The 18,912-nt window shown below is 35.5% G+C and overlaps 1 protein-coding gene across 4 annotated transcripts in view; it reads right to left on the reverse strand.

The window, feature by feature from the left end:
- The window catches only part of CSMD3 (CUB and Sushi multiple domains 3), a 600,129-nt gene that overhangs the window by 128,956 nt on the left and 452,261 nt on the right, over positions 1-18,912 (reverse strand). For all 4 annotated transcript variants that reach the window (XM_061373410.1, XM_061373409.1, XM_061373412.1 and 1 more), the window contains one exon: positions 18,144-18,260. In XM_061373410.1, coding sequence (XP_061229394.1) covers positions 18,144-18,260 — 117 coding nt within the window. The remainder of the gene's footprint in view (positions 1-18,143; positions 18,261-18,912) is intronic.

Raw genomic sequence — 18,912 nt, forward strand, 5'->3', positions numbered from 1 at the left:
GGATATCCTCTAATCCAACATCCCTGCCAAGGCAGGGCCACCTAGAGCAGGTTACAAAGGAATACGTTCAGGTAGGTTTTGAATGTCTCCAGAAAGGGAGACTCCAGAACCTACCTGGGCAGCCTGTTCCCATGCTCTGCCACCCTCAATGTAAAATTCTTCCATACGTTGAGGTGAAACTTCTTGTGCTTTAGTTTATGGCCATTGCTCCTTGTCCTGTCACTGGGCACCACTGAAAAGAGTCTGGCACCTTGCTCCTGGCACCCACCTTTGAGATATTGATAGGCATTAATGAGATCCCCTCTCAGTCTCCTGTTCTCTAGATTAAACAAGACCAGCTCCCACAACTTCTTCTCATGAAAAGAGATGCTCCAGACCCTGATCATCTTTGTGGCCGTCCACTGGACACTCTGAAGTAGCTCCTTGTCTTTCTTACACTGAGGAGCCTAGAACTGGAAACTACTCCCGAGTGTTTTACTTACCCTTTACTTACCTTGGAATATTTATTTTTTTTTTCTTAAGGACATTAACATTCAGTGCATCTTTACCTTTGTGAAATAAATAAGCAACTGATCCAAAGTAGCAAACACTTTTAGGAATACATATACTGAATCACAAAAGTGATTTTTTGAAGTCATGCTACTAGGACAACTCAATTGAAAAATGTTATTTTTGCACTTAAGTTCAAAGGTCTGTGAAACATGTTCTCATCACAGGTGTTTAAACTTGCAAAAAAGAAAAAAAAAATAGCTGTTTGTATTAATTCTGTCCCCAGTACCTACAAAACATTTACATCCTAATTTTATTGCCATTGCTAGCAAAGGAGGGGAAAATAGCTTACAGACCATAAAGATGAAAAAATAGAAACAGATACATGTAGGTGCTAGAACAGCTATAAAGAGTAACAGAACCAGTTCTAGTTCATTATCCAGGTTAGACATTTGGGGATAAATAGTCTAATGTGTTGCTACTAGACTGCATTTATTCACCATATGTTCTATAATATCTCTATCTGGTATATTTTGTTACTTAAAATTCCTCCCATTCATACATACTTAAAGCATTAAAAATATTCTATTAAAAATGTAATGTTTTCAAATTGCCCTTTTTTTTTTTGACTGACTTGAAAAAAAAAAAAGCAAGCCAGTTCCACCTGGCTAACTAAGGATCTTATCATACTCTCTTTTCAAGAAGAAAAAAATTTTTTTTTAAAAGAACCCCTTTTTATATTTGTTAAAATTTCTAACAAAAGTAATTTTAAAATTGTGAGACACTTCTGAATACTTTTTTGTCCTAAGTTAGGCGGAACCATGAGATGCCAAATTACGTCCGTCATTTTTCCTTCAAGTTAAACATTGAATTTTTCTTTTACTAGATCTGCTTATTTTTAAAATAATATTTAGCAGCAGTCAAATCTTCTCTTTGGTGTTTCTAAAGATAACTAACAAATTTAATCCAGATTCTTTTTTTTTATCACATTTGCACTTTTATTAAATTTAATGTTCATACACAATGCATCTGATTTTGCCATTCAGCTAAGTAAAGGTCCTTGGGACTTCCACTGCTATTTCCCATTTTGAATTAAGTTGGAAACTGTATATGGAAAATTCAGGCAAGTGCTGAAGTGTAACTTAACAATCACATGTAACAATTATCAAGAGCTGTATCCTGGGAAAAATAAAAAAAATAGAATTAATAGCCTATATTTGTGTTGTAATGGGTTATCATAAAATATTTCCACAGCAATTATACAGCATAGTAAAAAAAATTCAAAGGTCTGCTTCTGCATTTCGTAAGTATTTCAAGATTGCTGTTGCCTCCAGTTTTGTCTGAAGCACCTTCTTCTCTAAGAGCGTAACACAAGAAAGTGAACAAATGTGTGACAAAAAATCAGTCATTTTGAAAAGTGAAAGCTCCACAGATCACCTGTGGTAACTTTTTTTTTCACTGTCAGTTGAGTATTTCTTAATAAAACACAGATAAAATCTGAGAAGGTAACCAAAAGTTATCATGTTTGAAATAAAATACGTCATGAAGAGTTTTAAGGTGATTTGTATGGCTGAGACATGACAAAGCACTGACAAATAGGAGCTGCTAGCAGCAAGCGGTTAATATAAAACCGCAGTATGCTCAGGTAAGGGGTTTTGAGTCCACTGCTTTATGACCAATTTAAGTTCAAGTGAATCAAACTGCTTCCTCAAGTCAGTAGGAAGTATGGTGCAGCCAGTAGTGGAGATAGAATATAGATCTTCTTCCTTCCTCTTTTTGTGCCAAGATACTTATTTTTTATTCAATCATCTGTGAAATACTGTAATGCATCTGATGATCAGCTGAGATTGTCACAAGAAGGGAAATTCTGATTTTTAGAACAGTTCATTATTCCTGTTTTCTGTGGGTTATTGTTGTCTGCCCATTAGGCATGTATTTACTCTCTTTATTTTTTAGTGTTTGAAAAGAATTTTCTTAATAACAATCCATGGCAAATATAATTTGAAGACAAAAAATATCTGTTTCAAAATTAACAAAACCTGATAAAATATAAACCTGAGCATTCAGTATAATCTATACAATCTGTCCTTGGAAAACTCATTAAAATATTATTAACCAGTCCAAATAAGGATCAAATCACTTTAACTGATAAATCTGGGTTGTTGATATATAGGTGCACTGCAGACTAGACATCAAAATAAGGCTAGTGATGGGTTTACATGTAAGCCACTAGAAGAGGTATTTCTACTGACATGAGTAAGGGTAGAGAATTGCTTACCTGGAGCAGATAATAATTAAGAGTGACTGAGCAAATGGAACTATATAATTGATATAACAATACAAAAAAATCAGATATAAAAATTAACAGAAAACATGAAAGAACAGATGCTAAAGCTGATATATTAATTGTAGTTTATACTATCTACAACAACGATAAATAACACCAATATGGTGTACCTGTTATACAATACGGAACCCCGAAAGAAACATCACTCCATAACACCTTCTTTTCTGTAAATAGGTATGTTTCAATTTGACAAAACTGAAATTCAAGCTTCTATTATTATTATTTGTTTAAATAGGTAACAATGGTTTATTTACCCCTATGGCCAGCAGGTTACCATTTTGACAACTTTTGCAGACCTTAGGATTGATTGTATATCTAAAACATTGGTTTTATCTCATTTTGTCTAAGCTACCTAAAATTTATATAGTTTGTGGGGACTTATTTCTTGAATACTTTCTTGAAGAGGAATGAATCATGCTCTGGAGGGACCTATCTTTATCCATTAACTAGAGTGAAACCTAGACAACTATTGTAAACTAGATATTCACCTTTTAGATGGCTGAAGAAAGCTGAGATGATCTTCATCCATAATATTTTGACTTTACAGACACAATTTATTCTTCTTTTTGCCTTACAAAGCAATCTTTTAAAAACTTCAGTACAAACTGAAGACCTTAAATTATATCCCACTAAATAAAAAATAAATGTGTGTTAAATAAACGTGGTTTTACTTGTGCACAAGCTGAGATAACATGTCGTGTATAGCAATAGAAAACGCTTCCTCCAGAGTATACTGTTTTGCTATTAAGAAGGAAATAAGGACATATGCTGTGAAAAAAAATAGGGCAGAGGCCTAGAAGAACATACGTTGCTTTTTCATCCAATATAAAAATCAAAGTATTCCATTATATACTGACAGAATTTGTTTTTAATATAACATAGTACCATATTTTCTCTTGTATACTTTTTAAAAATGAAAGAATAAGACTACTGCAAAGTGTACTTTAAAGTACCTAAAAATCAATAATGCATTTGAATACCAGTAAATTAAACTAGGTTTTCCTTCAATTAATGAGATTCAACAACTATAATGAACAGAAGGTGTTCACTACAAAGTAAGTAACCATAAGACCATAAGTGTTAAAATATGACAAGCTATTGGTGTTACAAGTTTGTAGGGCACTAACTGGCTAGAAGCACCCTTGCTTCTAACCAGAGAGCTTCACAAATGGTTCACCAATGCTTGCTTAGTTGTATCTTACTGTGCTGCTAATGTATGTTCTTATCACATACAGATCACATTTAGCTGCCCCTTTAAAGACAAGTTGGATATAATTTTATCCAATCTTGTAGGGTACAATCTGTAAAACAGTAACTGTTAGTGAAAACACAGTTTACAAATATTATCTTTCTTTGTGTTCTGCTCAGTATGGAGAGCAATGACTAAACTTCCAGACATAAAAATGATTGTCTGCTGCATAAGGAATCAGAAAAAAATCAGACATCACAGATTGGACTATTCAGTGTCAACATGCATGTTCTTTCATTTAGTTTCATTTAGTTCCTATAAAATAAGGGCACAAGAAGAATATTTAGAAAAACACAGAATAATAATAAGGTCAAATGAGGGGGGAAAAAAAAGAATTTGTGAAAGCTAGAGAAAAGTACAGGAGAAAAATAGATATACATATGAAAAATAAATCACAAACCAGAATACAAGAATACACACTGAATGGAAAAAAAAACAAAACTATTACATATATGATGAAGATGTTTTCTAAAACCTGTGGCATGCTGGCAAGCTTTTGAATCCTTCATGGTTTTTCTTTTTTTTCCATTTCGATCATGACACCACATTTAAAAGGAAAAAGGCCTCCTGTGACATTTGCTTAAGACTTACTTTTTTTTTCTTATTTTTTGGAATAAGGTCAGTCTCAAAGTTTTGAGTGATAATATAACCCTTTCAAATGTTGCTAATGGTATTTCTAAACCAATGAAAGGAAGTTGAAATGATAATACAACCCTAGTAGAACATTTTGTCAAAAAATACAGATAGCTATAAGCGATAACCAAATTGTTTCACAGATTGAGAGTGAAAAGACCCAGAACACTGACTACAGTGCAAGTAAGTAATCTATAATTTATTTAATCTGAAGAATATTTGCATGGAAAAGCCTACTGATAGGTAATATATTATTTTATGTATAAGCCCATCGTTGTTTCAAAATATCCCACTAAAACACAGATATCATTACCCATAGGATCAGGTTAATACATGGTTAGAAGGGTGGTGCCATAGTGAGGGGTTTGGGTACCTAGAACCTGGGACTTCATTTAGGAGGCCAGGTCTACTGGGGGCTGACAGAGCTGGTGAGTTGCCAGACTGGTCAAGGATGCTTTAAACTAGATGTGATGGGGAAAGGGGGCATCATTCCATCGCAACGCACCCAGTCAGTTGCCAACACCTATAATAAATGCTTGGAGCAATGTAGAGAGATTCCAGTCACTCCAACCAATGAGCCAGCTTCATCTGGAGCTCAGCTCAGCTGCCTCTCTACAAACACCCACAGCATGGGGAACAAACAAGACAAATTAGAGATGTGTGCACGTTTATGGGGGTATCACAGAAACGTGGTGGGATGGCTCCTATGACTGGAGTGTTGGAATGGAAGATTGCAGGTTAAGGACTCTGTGTTGGGCAGACCCTTGTTTTCTGTCCTGGTATTATGATTCTTACGATACAGGTGTAAGGCTTCATAAATGATAGCTACTTGTAGTGAAAAATCTTGATTTAAATACTTTAAGTGATGGAATTGCAGAATATATTTAGGCAAATAGTTCCACTGTCCTGTCATCTTATTGTTTGGGTTTTTTTGCCCTCTGTGTATTTCTGATTTATTTAGTTAGAATCATAGTTAGAATTACAGAATCATAAAATAGTTAGGGTTGGAAAGGACCTTAAGATCATCAAGTTTGAAACCCCCTGCCATGGGCAGGGGCACCTCACACTAAAAAAGTTCTAAAAAAGAACTAAAAAGTTCAAATCGGTATGTACCTGACTAAGTCTGCAGACTTCATTATTTTATTATGAATACTGATACACTCAGACTTCAGTTGTGATAATACTTACGGTGATTTTTAATATAGGTAAGTATAAGCATATTTTTCTAAGAATTATTTTAAGGTATCAAATTTTGAAATCTGAAATTATTTCAAATTTATTATACATAGAACATGATATTATTTTCTTTAAGCAGAAAGGGGTATGGACTCAATCACAAAGAACAGCATCAAAGATGTTTATATTCCACTTAATTCATTTTATATGCACATTACAATCTAATATATTGCAGATAGCATAACATCCTCCCATATTTGACTACACTACTGACAGATTTAATCTTCTCAATGATATAAAAAAATCCAGAAGACTTTGATCTTAGTAATTGGTACTTTACAAACATTAAAAATAGATACCTGATTGAATATATTAATGTTTATTACATAGAATACATACTATCACAGTTTGATATTTTTTCTCTACCAGACATTGGACATTACTTAAACTGTTACCAGCAATGAGCCTATCTATGCCATTTAATTAGTGTCTTTTGAAAAAAACTTTAATAAAGATTATACTTCCAAGCAGTAACGTTTTAAAGATTGTTTGTTGTATATTATACAACATACATAGCTGATATATGATTTATGTATATCAGAAACAGTGTTGTATATGTTTCTAATAATATTTTATTTTAAGAAGCTATGAGAATTCATGATAACTTGGTTGAAGAAAAGAGTGGCAGACTGTTACTTTGCCTCCTTAAACGAGAAAATTTCTTGTTTCTAGTGAGATACATTCTGAGGGAACAGAACAAATGTGGATTATAGATGTACCAAGTAAAAAATTGAACACTTTGAATAGGAACTAGGAAACATAGGTCTAACAGTTATGAGGCCTTATTTTGAAAAATAAAGAGAGAATTTGTCCCACATGACATCCTTGTCTCTAAATTGGAGAGACATCAATTTGATGGATGGACCACTCGGTGGATAAAGAACTGGCTGGAGGGCCGCACACAGAGAGTTGTGGTCAATGGCTCTACATCCAGTTGGAGACCAGTAATGAGTGGTGTCCACCAGGCATCGGTGCTGGCACCGGTCTTGTTTAACATCTTCGTCGCTGACATGGACAGTGGGATTGAGTCTACCCCCAGCAAGTTTGCCCATGACACCAAGCTGTGTGGTTTGGTTGATATGCTGGAGGGAAGGAATGCCACCCAGAGGAACCTTGACACGTGTGAGGTGGGCTGATGCCAACCTCATGAAGTTTAACCATGCCAAGTGCAAGGCCCTACACCTGGGTCAGAGCAATTCCAGGCACAGATACAGGCCGGGCAGAGAAGAGATTCAGAGCAGCCTGAGGAGAAGGACTTGGGGGTGCTGGTCTGTGAGAAAATGAACATGAGCCAGCAGTGTGTGCTTGCAGCCCAGAAAGCCAACTGTATCCTGGGCTGCATCAAAAGGAGCACGACCAGCAGGTCAAAGAAGGTGATCCTGCCCCTCTACTCTGCTCTTGTGAGACCTCACTTGGAGTATTGTGTGCAGTTCTGGTGTCCTCAACATAAAAAGGACATGGAACTGTTGGAAGAAGTCCAGAGGAGGGCCACGAGGATGACTCAGGGGACTGGATCACCTCCCATATGAATATAGGATGAGAGGGTTGGGGCTGTTCAGCCTGGAGAAAAGAAGGCTGAGTGAGACCTCCTAGCAGCCTTCCACTATCTGAAGGGGACCTATAGGGATGCTGGGAGTGGACTCTTCATTAGGGACTGTAGTGATAGGACAAGGGGTAATGGGTTAAAACTTAAACAGGGGAAGTTTGGATTGGATATAAGGAAGAAATTCTTTCCTGTTAGGGTGGTGAGGCACTGGAATAGGTTGCCCAGGGAAGCTGTGAATGCTCCATCACTGGCAGTGTTCAAGGCCAGGTTGGATGAGGCCTTGGATGATATGGTTTAGAGCGAGGTGTCCCTGCCCCTGGCAGGGGGGTTGGAACTAGATGATCTTAAGGTCCTTTCCAAATCTAACTATTCTATGATTCTCTGATAATATTCATAATCCAACACTCCTATTCATTTAAAATATCTCCTGTCTACTTTTGTTCAAAACCTTTTCTTCAGATGCTAAAGTTAAAATGAACTTATTTCCTTCTCTTCAGACTCTTCTTTAAGCAAAAGACAATTAGTTATAATTACGATATGCAAGTAGTCAGGATACTCTGAAAGAGAAAACACAATTGGGTGGCACACTTCTCTTTAGACCCAGCAATTGTAGCCTACAGCTAGTTAAGCTTATTTTTTTAGTCTCCTTCAGTTGCTGTGTGAACAGGATGGAGGGAAAAATGAACAAAAATATGTGGAAGACATTAGAAGTTGCAAAGTGTAGAAGGCCACTGCCCTGCTACTACAAAGATGTTCTGAACTGGGGCAGCATCTCAAGATGTAAAAATATTGTTAATCTTGAGTGTAGGCAGCATTTTCTAGTCCTGTTTCATTGCTTTCCTATAAATTGCATATTTAGAAAATGAATTTGAATCACACTTTCAAAGTATCTGACTGTCTAAGCAAGTTTTATAGAAAGAAAGAGATGGTGAAACAGCTGATTTTTCTGTTGCTTAGTTTTATGTCTCTGAGCTGAGAAGAAATAAAACACCTGCAATTTTTTTGTAAATTTACAATTAAGTAAACGATCTTATTAAGATGCCCAGTTTAATTTAAATGATTTTATTAAGTAACGAGGCTTCTAGATTTAATGGAAAAGTCACTATGAAAAAGTTGCTTGGTTCTTCAATCACCTCTCAGCTAATTTAGAGCTACTAATTAAAAATACAACAGCTTTTGAATATAATAATTATCTTTTATTATCCTATCAATAAATGTTATTGTTTAGGTAGGGTGATTCATCAGTTTATTCATCTGAAACAAATTATCACTTCACCTGCATCATGTGATGAAATTAATACTTGAATAATTAGTTTTTCTTTTCATTAGTAGGCAAAACCAAAACATCTCCCTACAAAAACAAAACAAAACAAAACAAAAAAAAAAAATCACCAAAACCAAACCAATTAGGAAACACTGAAAAATTCCTTCACATCTATTATCAAAAAGCATATAAAGAAAACCTGTGAAAGAAAAGAATAAAAATAGTCCAGCCATTCAATATCTGTAAACAGGAGACACAACAATATGGTCTGTAAAGTAGATGCAACCATTTATCAGAGTTTCCAGTCTGGCAACAGATGTGTTTGCCAGTCTGCCTGAGTCCATAACTGAAATGTGAAATGAAAACTTAGGGAATGTTTCAAAGTGAAATGTTTCAAGAGCTAAATGGAAAGCATTTATTTGTGGAGAAAGTAAACCCTCTGTAAGATTTTATTTTGTTCTTAGCAGAACATCAGCACAGAAGTGGTAGAGAATGCATCCTAAATACAATGAGAATGTTATTATTGAGTTTTCAATTTCAAAATTACTGTATTTTCATTATTTTAATTTATAAATATTGCAATAATTAATAACAATAATATTATAAAGTAGAAATTCATTACTCTATAATTCATGTTAATTGCTGTGCATTTATTGAAGTGATATGAGTGAAACTGGTTTATAATCCTGAGTGAGTAGTGGAAATTGTCTTCATCTGCAGTCAAAATATTAGAATACCTTATCTTTCATAGAATCACAGAATGGTTGAGGTTGGAAGTGACCACCAGGGGTCACCTAGTTCAACCTCCCTGCTTAAAGAGGGTCACATAGGGCTCATTACTTATGAGTCCACAACCTCTCCAATGCTCAGTCACCCTCACAGTAAAGAACAACTTTCTTATGTGCAGGTGCAACTTCCTGTGTTTTAGTAGTTCACGCCTGTTGCTTCTCATCCTATCGCCTGGCAACTCCAAGAAGAGTATGGCCCTAACGTTTTGACACTCTCCCTTCATATACTTACATACATTGCCTAGATCTCCTCCTTGAGCCTTCTTTTCTCCAGGTTAAACAGGCCCAACTCTGTCAGCCTTTTATCAAACAAGAAATGCTCCAGACTCTTAATCATTCCAGTAGCCCTTTTCTGGATTTGCTCCAGGAGCTCCCTATCTCTCTTGTACTGGAGACCCCAGAAATGGATACAGTACTTCAGGTGAGAAGTTCTCACCAGGGCTAAGTAGAGAAGAAAGATTACCTCCCTATCCTGCTGGCAATGCTCTTCCCAGGATTCCTTATTGGTCACAAGGGCACATTGGTGGCTCATTGACAACTTGTCCACCAGGACTCTTGGGTCCTTCTCCATAGAGCTACCTTCCAGCAGATTAACCCCCAGCCTGTACTATAGCATGGAGTTATTCCTTCCCAGGTGCAGGATTGTGTACTTGCCTTTGTTGCATTTCAGATGTTCCTCCCTACCCATCGCACCTGTCTGTCTAGATCCTCCTGAATGACAGCACAGCACTATGGGCTATCACCCACTCCTCCCAGATTTGTATCATCAGCAAACTTGCTTTCATAGATGTGTACTAGATCCAGTATTAAATGCTGGGGGATGCTGCTACTTACAGGTCTCCAATTAGACTTGCCATTAATTGCAACCTTCTGAGAAATGCCATTCAGCCAGTTCTAAATCCACCTCACCATCCACTCATCCAGCCCACACTCTGAAAGCTTGCCTATGAAGATGTCATGTGAGACAGTGTCAAAAGCCTTGCTGAAATCCAGGCAGACAGCATCTATTACTTTACTCTTATTTATGCAGCCAGTCACTCCAATGCAGAAAGCAATCAGGTTGCTTAAACATGATTTCCATTTGGTGAATCCATACTGACTTCTCCTGATTGCATTATTTTCCACATGCTAGAGATGGCCTCCAGCATGAAATGTTTCACCATCTTTCCGGGGATTGAGGTGAGGTTGACTGTCTGTGCTTCCCAGGATCCTCCTCCTTGCACTTTTTGAAGACTGGACTGACATTTCTTCTAGGCATCTCTCCTGTTTGCCACCACCTTTCAAAGATGATCAAGAGTGGTCTAGCTGTGATGTCCACCAGCAACCTCAGCACTCATGGGTGCATCCATAAGGGCCCATGGACTTGTGGGTGTCAAATTTGTCTAAATGATCTCTAACCAAATCTTCTTCAACTGAGGGAAATGATTCCTTTCTCCAGACCTCATCCCTGGTCTCCTGGGTGAGGAATAAATGAGGGGTGGCCTTGGAATTGAAGACTGAAGAAAAGGCAGCATTCAGTGTTTCTGTGTCCTCCATTGCCAGGGTCCCTGCTTCATTCATAGCAGGCCCACAGTTTCCCAGGCTTTCTTCTATTATGTATTTGAAGAAGCTCTTCTTGTCCTTAGCCAAATAGAATTCTAAATGGGCTGTGGCTTTCCTCATCACATTTCTGCATACTCTTGACAACTTCCCTTCAGCTGAGGATTTTACTACGCATTTCAGTACATATAACAATTACTTGAATCTGCAATACTCAAAGCATCATTCAAGAACAAAACTATGTGACTTACATTTTTGAGGTACTTCCTAGTGCACTTCCTATTTCAGTTCAGGGCCTGATCTTCTACCATCAAAATCGTGAGATGATAAAATTTAGACACCTTCTTCACCCATGGGATAAAAAGAAAATTTATTCTTCTTGCATGGAACATAAAAATGCTAAATCTTAGCATGAGCTGAGACATAGTAGATCTGGTTTTAGAAAGTATGACAGGAAATAAAACCACTGGAGAAATGAGACTGAAAAATCTTGGTGATATGACACTACATTAGGTTGCAACTACACTAAAATTTTCAGTCATACATGGTCCTCCCTCTCCACTTCCACCCCCCCCCAAAAAAAAAAGCTCACAGAAGGAATATTTTGTGCTTCAGAAAGTCCAAAAGGAACCATCCAAACCATCCAACAGCCTTAGTGATGTATATGTGCAGCATATTTATGATGTAATGACAGATAATATGGAAAAAATTAAGCACAGTTATTAAAATTATAAGAAAATTGAAATACCATGTTAAAGTACAGATTGGGACTCCTTTGAAACACAAAAAACATTTCTATTTTAGCAATAACTAAATTAATAAGTAAGCCCAAACCCAAAATGTGAGTACCTGTACAGTTCAGCACTAAAAAAACACAGATGAACCTTTTGAAATAGTTACCCTAAGATGGAAACTGTATGTATGGCATTAGACATATCAAACATTTTGTGCAAGTATTCTGTTTCCCTGAATACCCAAGACTTACGTGGAATCCTGATATCTATACATACTATTTCCACCTTAGTGAAACTCTTTAACTGGAATTTTTCTTTTTAGATAACTATAAATAATAATTGCATACAAACAGCAAAAAGCTAAATAAGCCAACCTTTCTTTAGTAAAATAGAGGGCTCAGGGATATTTTTCTAAGAGTGCAGAATAATCACCCATTTTGCGGTCACAACTCCAATTGGAAGAAACACAAAGCAAAGTGAGGACTTCAAACACCTTTTTTCTTTGTTTTCTAAACATAGGCAATTACAGGGAAATCTTTAAAAGTAATCCTGAATCTTTGAAGATTGTATCTGTATACAGAGTGGTGAACACAAATATCTGAGTCAACACAGATGAGCTTACTTGAGAGAGGAATGGTTTATATCCAAAGGAATATAATGAAGAGGACAGGTGAGAAATATGGACTGTAACTACATGAGCAGGGCCTAATATTGAAATGTTTTATAAATGGAAGACTTCTGTAGAAGGAGTTTTGCAGTTCCTTGATCCTAGACTGATTCTAATGAACTTGTTCCCTGAAATAAAGCAGAATACCTCAAGATAGAAACTTGGTACCCTAACAGACAAACTGTATGATATTCTAAATAAAAGCACTGTTAGTCTTCCTGGTTGTCTGGGATTTTATGTAGCCATATAACCAAAATTAATGCTTCCAGAACAATCACAGGCTGTAACAGCTCCTTTTTCCCTCAGGAAAGATTGATTTTATTTAAAAAGTATGCTGAATAGCTTGATCTTTAAAAGTCATCTGATGGTGACTTTAGTATTGGCTTCTGCTCACTTGGCAAGCATGTTAAGCACTAAACCAGTGAATGAAATACTCCCCTGCTGTGAGTTTATATATATAAAGCCTGTCAGTGCTTCCTCTCATAAACCTGGGAGATTCATAGGTAAGTGGAAACTGATGTGAAATGACCTTCTGGTACTTCTTTAAATTATATAGGCAGCATCTTAATGACACAAACCTGGCCTTGAATTAGAAAAGCAAAACCAGAAGTTTAACAGTTATACACCTAATGCTCACTCCTTTTCTCCCAAATGGCTGCAAACTCCAGCTATTTTATGGAGGGCAAGTAGTAACATAATTCATGTGTACTTCATGGTAAAAAAGGTAATCACCAGCTACCAGGTGTCTTAAATATAGAATACATTATTGCTAGCATATTAACATGTGAATTAAAGATTATTACTGCTCTGTCAATTGTATATGGTGATTGACAATCTCTGGGATGAAAATCATTTCTTTGTCTGCTTGATATCCCTAGGACAATGATGTCTCAGTTCTGTCCAGTTTCTAAATTCTATTACAGCTAACACTACTGTTTATGTAATTTGCAATGAAGCTTAGTTAGCTGATTGTACAAAATTGCATAAAATGTCTTCCATACACTTTTTAATGCTGAGCTCTCAAAGCTCAGTTTTTAAGAATTTACTAAATATCATTCCACTGTTTTGATCTGCTAGTACAAGATCTGTTGAAAATCTTTCCTTAAAAGAAGGTGTTAAGATGAAAAATTACTACAGGACAAAAGAGCTGAAAGAATACAGAGGAAAAAAAGGGGGTATGAAATTCTCATTATTTATTGATTTTACTCACACATCAAAAAAAATTCTTCCTATTGTTAAAAATAAGCATTTTATGTATATCCTCAGTATTACATGATGTTTGCTCTGTACTTCAGAAAACTGAGAAGTACCATACTCCTAATCAGTTGTCATGCTAAACTAAATTGAATGTCATTACATTTCTGGTCTATCTTTATGTGAATTTCTTGTAAATACATACAGAAAAAGTTGAAGATTTTGTCTTTAAAAAAACACAGTTTTGTTTTGATTTGTTTTAAAATTACCTGGGGGGAAAAAAAAAATATTTTTCAGAAGGCACAAATAAATAATGGCCACTTCATGTGGGTTTGAAGGCATTCTCTTTTCGGGAAGGAAAGGTGGGCTGACTTACTTTTTATAAAATACATAGCATAAGCTGGATCATTGTCCCTTTCTCCTGAAATTAGTGTCGTTGAGACTTTATACAGCTGGGCATACAAGCATTTGGAGCAGTCTTTGTGGTTTCACTCAATATTGCTGACAAGTAATCATTATTTGGACATTGCAGTCATACTGACTTAGAAGTCGTTGCTTATATGAAAAGAGGGTAGAAAAAAGAGTAAGATACCTGTCTATGTTAGAATTTTGATATTTTAGATTATCATCTCTCCCTCTTATTCAGCAAATTGTTAGTTAATTCAGTAACTGCTTGTTCATGGATAAAAGTATTAAAGCCAGATGTTCAGCCAGACATATATATATATATGTTAGTCCACATATGTCTGCCAAATTTCCTAAATGAAAGTAAGATGTCCACAGGAGTTCTGCTGGATCCAAGTTATGGAAAGTAAATGTTTTACTTTAAGGCTGCTATGTATTATCATAAATACAATTTAGTTCTTACTATTTTTTTATATGGGGTCATCAGTTGACATATTCTGCTACTTATGATCTGTCCTTGTTTACTTTTTTTCTTTCTTAATGTAAACTGAGTTTGAAATCGAATCAAGCAACAGTGAAATAACTCTAGACTGACACGGCTTTTAAGCTGTCTAACAATTCTAGATGCAATGAGCTGCCTAACACAAAACACATGTTGACATTGTTCGCTCAGTTTGTGCCTACATTGGCAGAACAAAAGTTTGCAAGTATCAAGAGTTTCAAAAAATTACTTTTTATTTTTCAAGGATACTATTAATAATAATAATAGTAGCAATGTTAATAATAATAATAAAATACCACCATCACCAAAACCCTGCTCATTGGCTCTGTTTGTTTCTTCTGTCACTTATTTACAACTGTTCAGGGTTACTGTATAACACAGAAATTCAAGAAAAAACACAAGGAAAAGATGAAAATGGTATATCTTTATGATAGAAACGTGTCTGGGAATACTCAGGAATTAAACAGAATAGTGGCTTTTAACTTCCCTGTTTATAGTAAGGAGGCTGGGTCTACCTTCATTGCCAAAATTTTAAGAAATCTTGTCCCAGGATGTCATCCTTGTCAATAATGTGCTTGTAAATATTATATCTTATTGTAAATGTATAGCAAACGCACAGTCTCCATGGAAACTAGACATTTTCCTAATGACATATATGTGTTTTTAGCTTCTTTGTAAGAAAAAAAGCTCTGATTTAAATTTAATATTTTTGATGGCCTCTCAGAATTTATACTTAATTTTCTGATAGACTAGCCCATAAACCACACTTACATGTCTTACATGTCTTAGGGTACATCTTTTTTGTTCTGAAAAATAAGCCATTTCTGAGGCAAGTCGAGATGCCATTAATTTTACTGTTAAAAATACTAACTTAAATAGAGAGCAGAGTATGCAGAGCAGAGCATACACAGTAATTCATGTGCAACAGGAAAACAAAATGCAATCTTAAAAGTCTACAATTTTAATTGCAAACAGTGCTGGATTTCATCGCTGAACAATCACTACACCATTTAAAAATATCAGTGTGAGAGTGTCAAAGAAGATGAGTCTTCCGTGTTTACAGAAGGTTTTGTTTGTGGCATACTGTGTGCTTTTGTGCATCATTTATTTTCTAGCTTAAACCTGGCATGGTATGAAATATTGCAACTATGATTCTGCATGGCAGAGTAATGAAACATTGAAAAATAAGTCCACACTGCAATGATTTTTCCACAGAATTTGTGGCTTAAGAACCTGAAAAGCTGTACATGAAATAGCTTTCCTTACCACACCATCAAAAACTAATGCAGGCCTGTAAGTTCCCTTCTACATACTGAATATACTATTCCATGTTGTTGGTTTTTTTTTTTGTTTTATTTAGAGCCGTCTATTATAAAATCTCATCTACTGTACTGGATGCCAAAATAGTTCCTGAAGAGGTTCCATTCATGAAGTATTTGGATGCTATATTTCACACTGAAATTTGGAGCCACAGGAAAGATTATGGAAGCTTTTTTTTTTTTTTCTGTTTTCTCTAGGGAAATCACATTAAATTATCTCATGTCAGCAGGTTTGCTGGAGTTCCCTCCATTCTCTAAAAAGCTTGTGTCAATTCTTTTGTACATTCTCTGGCTATGTCAGGGTGCACACTAGCAGGTGAATTCAAGATGAAATCTGGTGTCTTTATTCACAAAGGGCAGAATTATTTGAGATCATCTTGTCAGTGAGTGATCCCCCCACAATCCATAACAAGCACTGCAAGGAAAGGCTTTTTTCTCAATGCAATGTGTCCCTTTTATCAGGACCCAAAATAATGGAGCTACAGGGAATAATTTCTAAAACTGATCTTAAAAAGAGCTCAGAATGAAAAAATTATAACTACCCTTCTCTGTAATTGTACTCAAATAAATTGTGATGAACTAGAGATGAAAGCTATTAGATAAAACACATGCATTACACAAATATTTAATATTTCAGACAGATAAATAATTATCTTGAGTTTAGACAGCGCAGGTTAAGTAGATTGTCAGTATTACTTTGACTTTCTTAATGGTTGTTAGTGTAATAATCTTAGTAATGATAAATTAGAGAAAGAGCATGGGTCAGAAATATTAATATCATATTAAAAAAAAAAAAAAGCACATACCCCATCATTGTGTAATCCAAACAAATGTTCATATTTTAAAATTTGAGCTTTTGAAAGCAGCTGAAATGGAAATACTTGTTTTGACCTATTCAATTTGTCATGTTATCCTTTTTGAACATTATACTGTTTTTTACCTTCCTCTTTTAACACACAAGCATTTCTCTTTACTAGATATGATATTTACCTTTCTCTTTCAACACAAACATTTCTGTTTTCTGTATTCACAAAAAGTGAATTAAATACTTCCATGATATATTCTGCAGGTACCTTTTGTAGCTATTAAAATATTCCACTTAAACACAAGAAAGGGAGTAAAGGTCGACCGGAAGGTAGGACAGGCAAAATGCTTGAGAGAAATGACAGATACTTTATGACAATTATATCCCTAATACATCACTGAATCATGCTATGACAGAGTTAATAATATCTAAATCATGATCTTTAAAAACTGTGTCTACTAGTAGCCTATGCATCTCTGTGGTATACACAGGAAGAAATTAATTGAATGTCAAGGGAGTTCAGTCATCATGAGTATGATTGTTTGCCGAATCAACATGAAGGAAGATTAATATATACCCATCCCCATCCCCAGGCATGTGTTTTTGACAAGCTGAAATGTGAGCAGGGGGTCAGAATAAAGTCCTACTTATCCAAGTTTAAATCTGAAGAATGGATATTTAAAGAATAAACAATATTCAATATGTGGCATACCACTTGCAAACAAGTCAAAGTGAACTATCAGCTGTCATTATAGGCATTGTTTAACAATAAAGTGAGATAAAATAATACATAAATCCAGAGAGATAAAACAGTGCTGTAAAAGCCCTAACTTTACGTGGGACAGAAGACATTTTAAAAGATCCATCTAGCCATCAGAAAAAATGTTAGGATGGGAGTGAAGTTTTGATGGAGGACCTCGTAATCTACAAAAACCTGACAGATCCATGCTGCTCTACTTTAATATCTCAGGAAGGACTATGCCATTGCCTCAGGATGCAGAGAAACCAAGGACTATGAGAGCAATACCAAACAGTTAAGGTGAAAGTTCCTTCATTTGCTTAGGTGAACTTACTGGAGAACACTACACTTTCAAGAACTTTGGCACATGATCTTGGGTGAAAAGAAACCTTAACTGGTACCACTAGTATATTTGGCTAGCACCACAGCAATATGTTAAGTTTCAGGCTGGTTGCCATAATGAGACAAAAATAAATTAATAGTAATTTCAAAAGCTAATGGTAAATATAAGAATTTTGAGAAAATAGTGCATTATAAAAAAATTGCAAAAAGTATAAACAGAAACGTCAGTTTAAAGGAGCTTTTTCATACTGGCATGTTTAGTATAAAAACAATCATACAAATCATCCAGAATTGCTGAAAGTATCCAAGCAACAAAAAGATATGAATGAGACAAGATCTACTTACCAAATTCCTTAGGAACAGTGATAGAATAAACACAGTTGTGACCAACACTATAATTCTTGGGGTAGTTTGGTGATAATACAGTGCCTTCAGAGCCCGTTGACCGGCTTCCACAGGGTGCTAGAATGTGAAGATAATCAGTCTTGAATAGCATAATTTCAGAAAAAAAATCAGCTTAAGGCTGTATGTTGGCATATGCTATTACAGTAAATTTTATTACACTTCTGCACTAGATTAAATTTGTATACCCTGTGAAGTACTAAGTATGCACAACTTTCTCATTTGTCAAAAGAGAATTGATGACACCCTTCTGCATACTAGTAAATTCTTAGGCAATGCTAGTAGATACATAATTCAAAACAATGTACAGAAGTACTGCAATAAGAAAGTTAGGGCTGCTTGGCTGAAAATTATACACCATTTATTCATATCTCAGTTATTTAAAACATTATATATATTAAGTTATGAACAAGCACACAAGCATGATGCTTATTCCACCATTAATATATATAATACTTTAGGTATAATGGCAGATAAATAACAATGCTATTTACTACAACAATGTATGTTTCTAAGGTTAACAATAGAAGTTAGATTTGGCATTATTCAGAACTCTCAAGCTAAAAACTGTTATTTCTTATTTTTCTTCATTAGATGTTCAGGTGCATTTAGATGTCATAAGTGCTCAGTGTTTTCCTGTGTCTGTCACCTGCTTCTCTGACTCTATTGTCAAGATTATGGCATATTTTTAGAATATTTCTTCTAAACACGT

This window comes from Neopsephotus bourkii, unplaced genomic scaffold (assembly GCF_033783945.1).
Source record: "Neopsephotus bourkii isolate Nb327-2 ecotype Australia unplaced genomic scaffold, CSIRO-AGI_Nbou_v1 NB_1630, whole genome shotgun sequence".
Lineage (NCBI taxonomy): Eukaryota > Metazoa > Chordata > Aves > Psittaciformes > Psittacidae > Neopsephotus > Neopsephotus bourkii.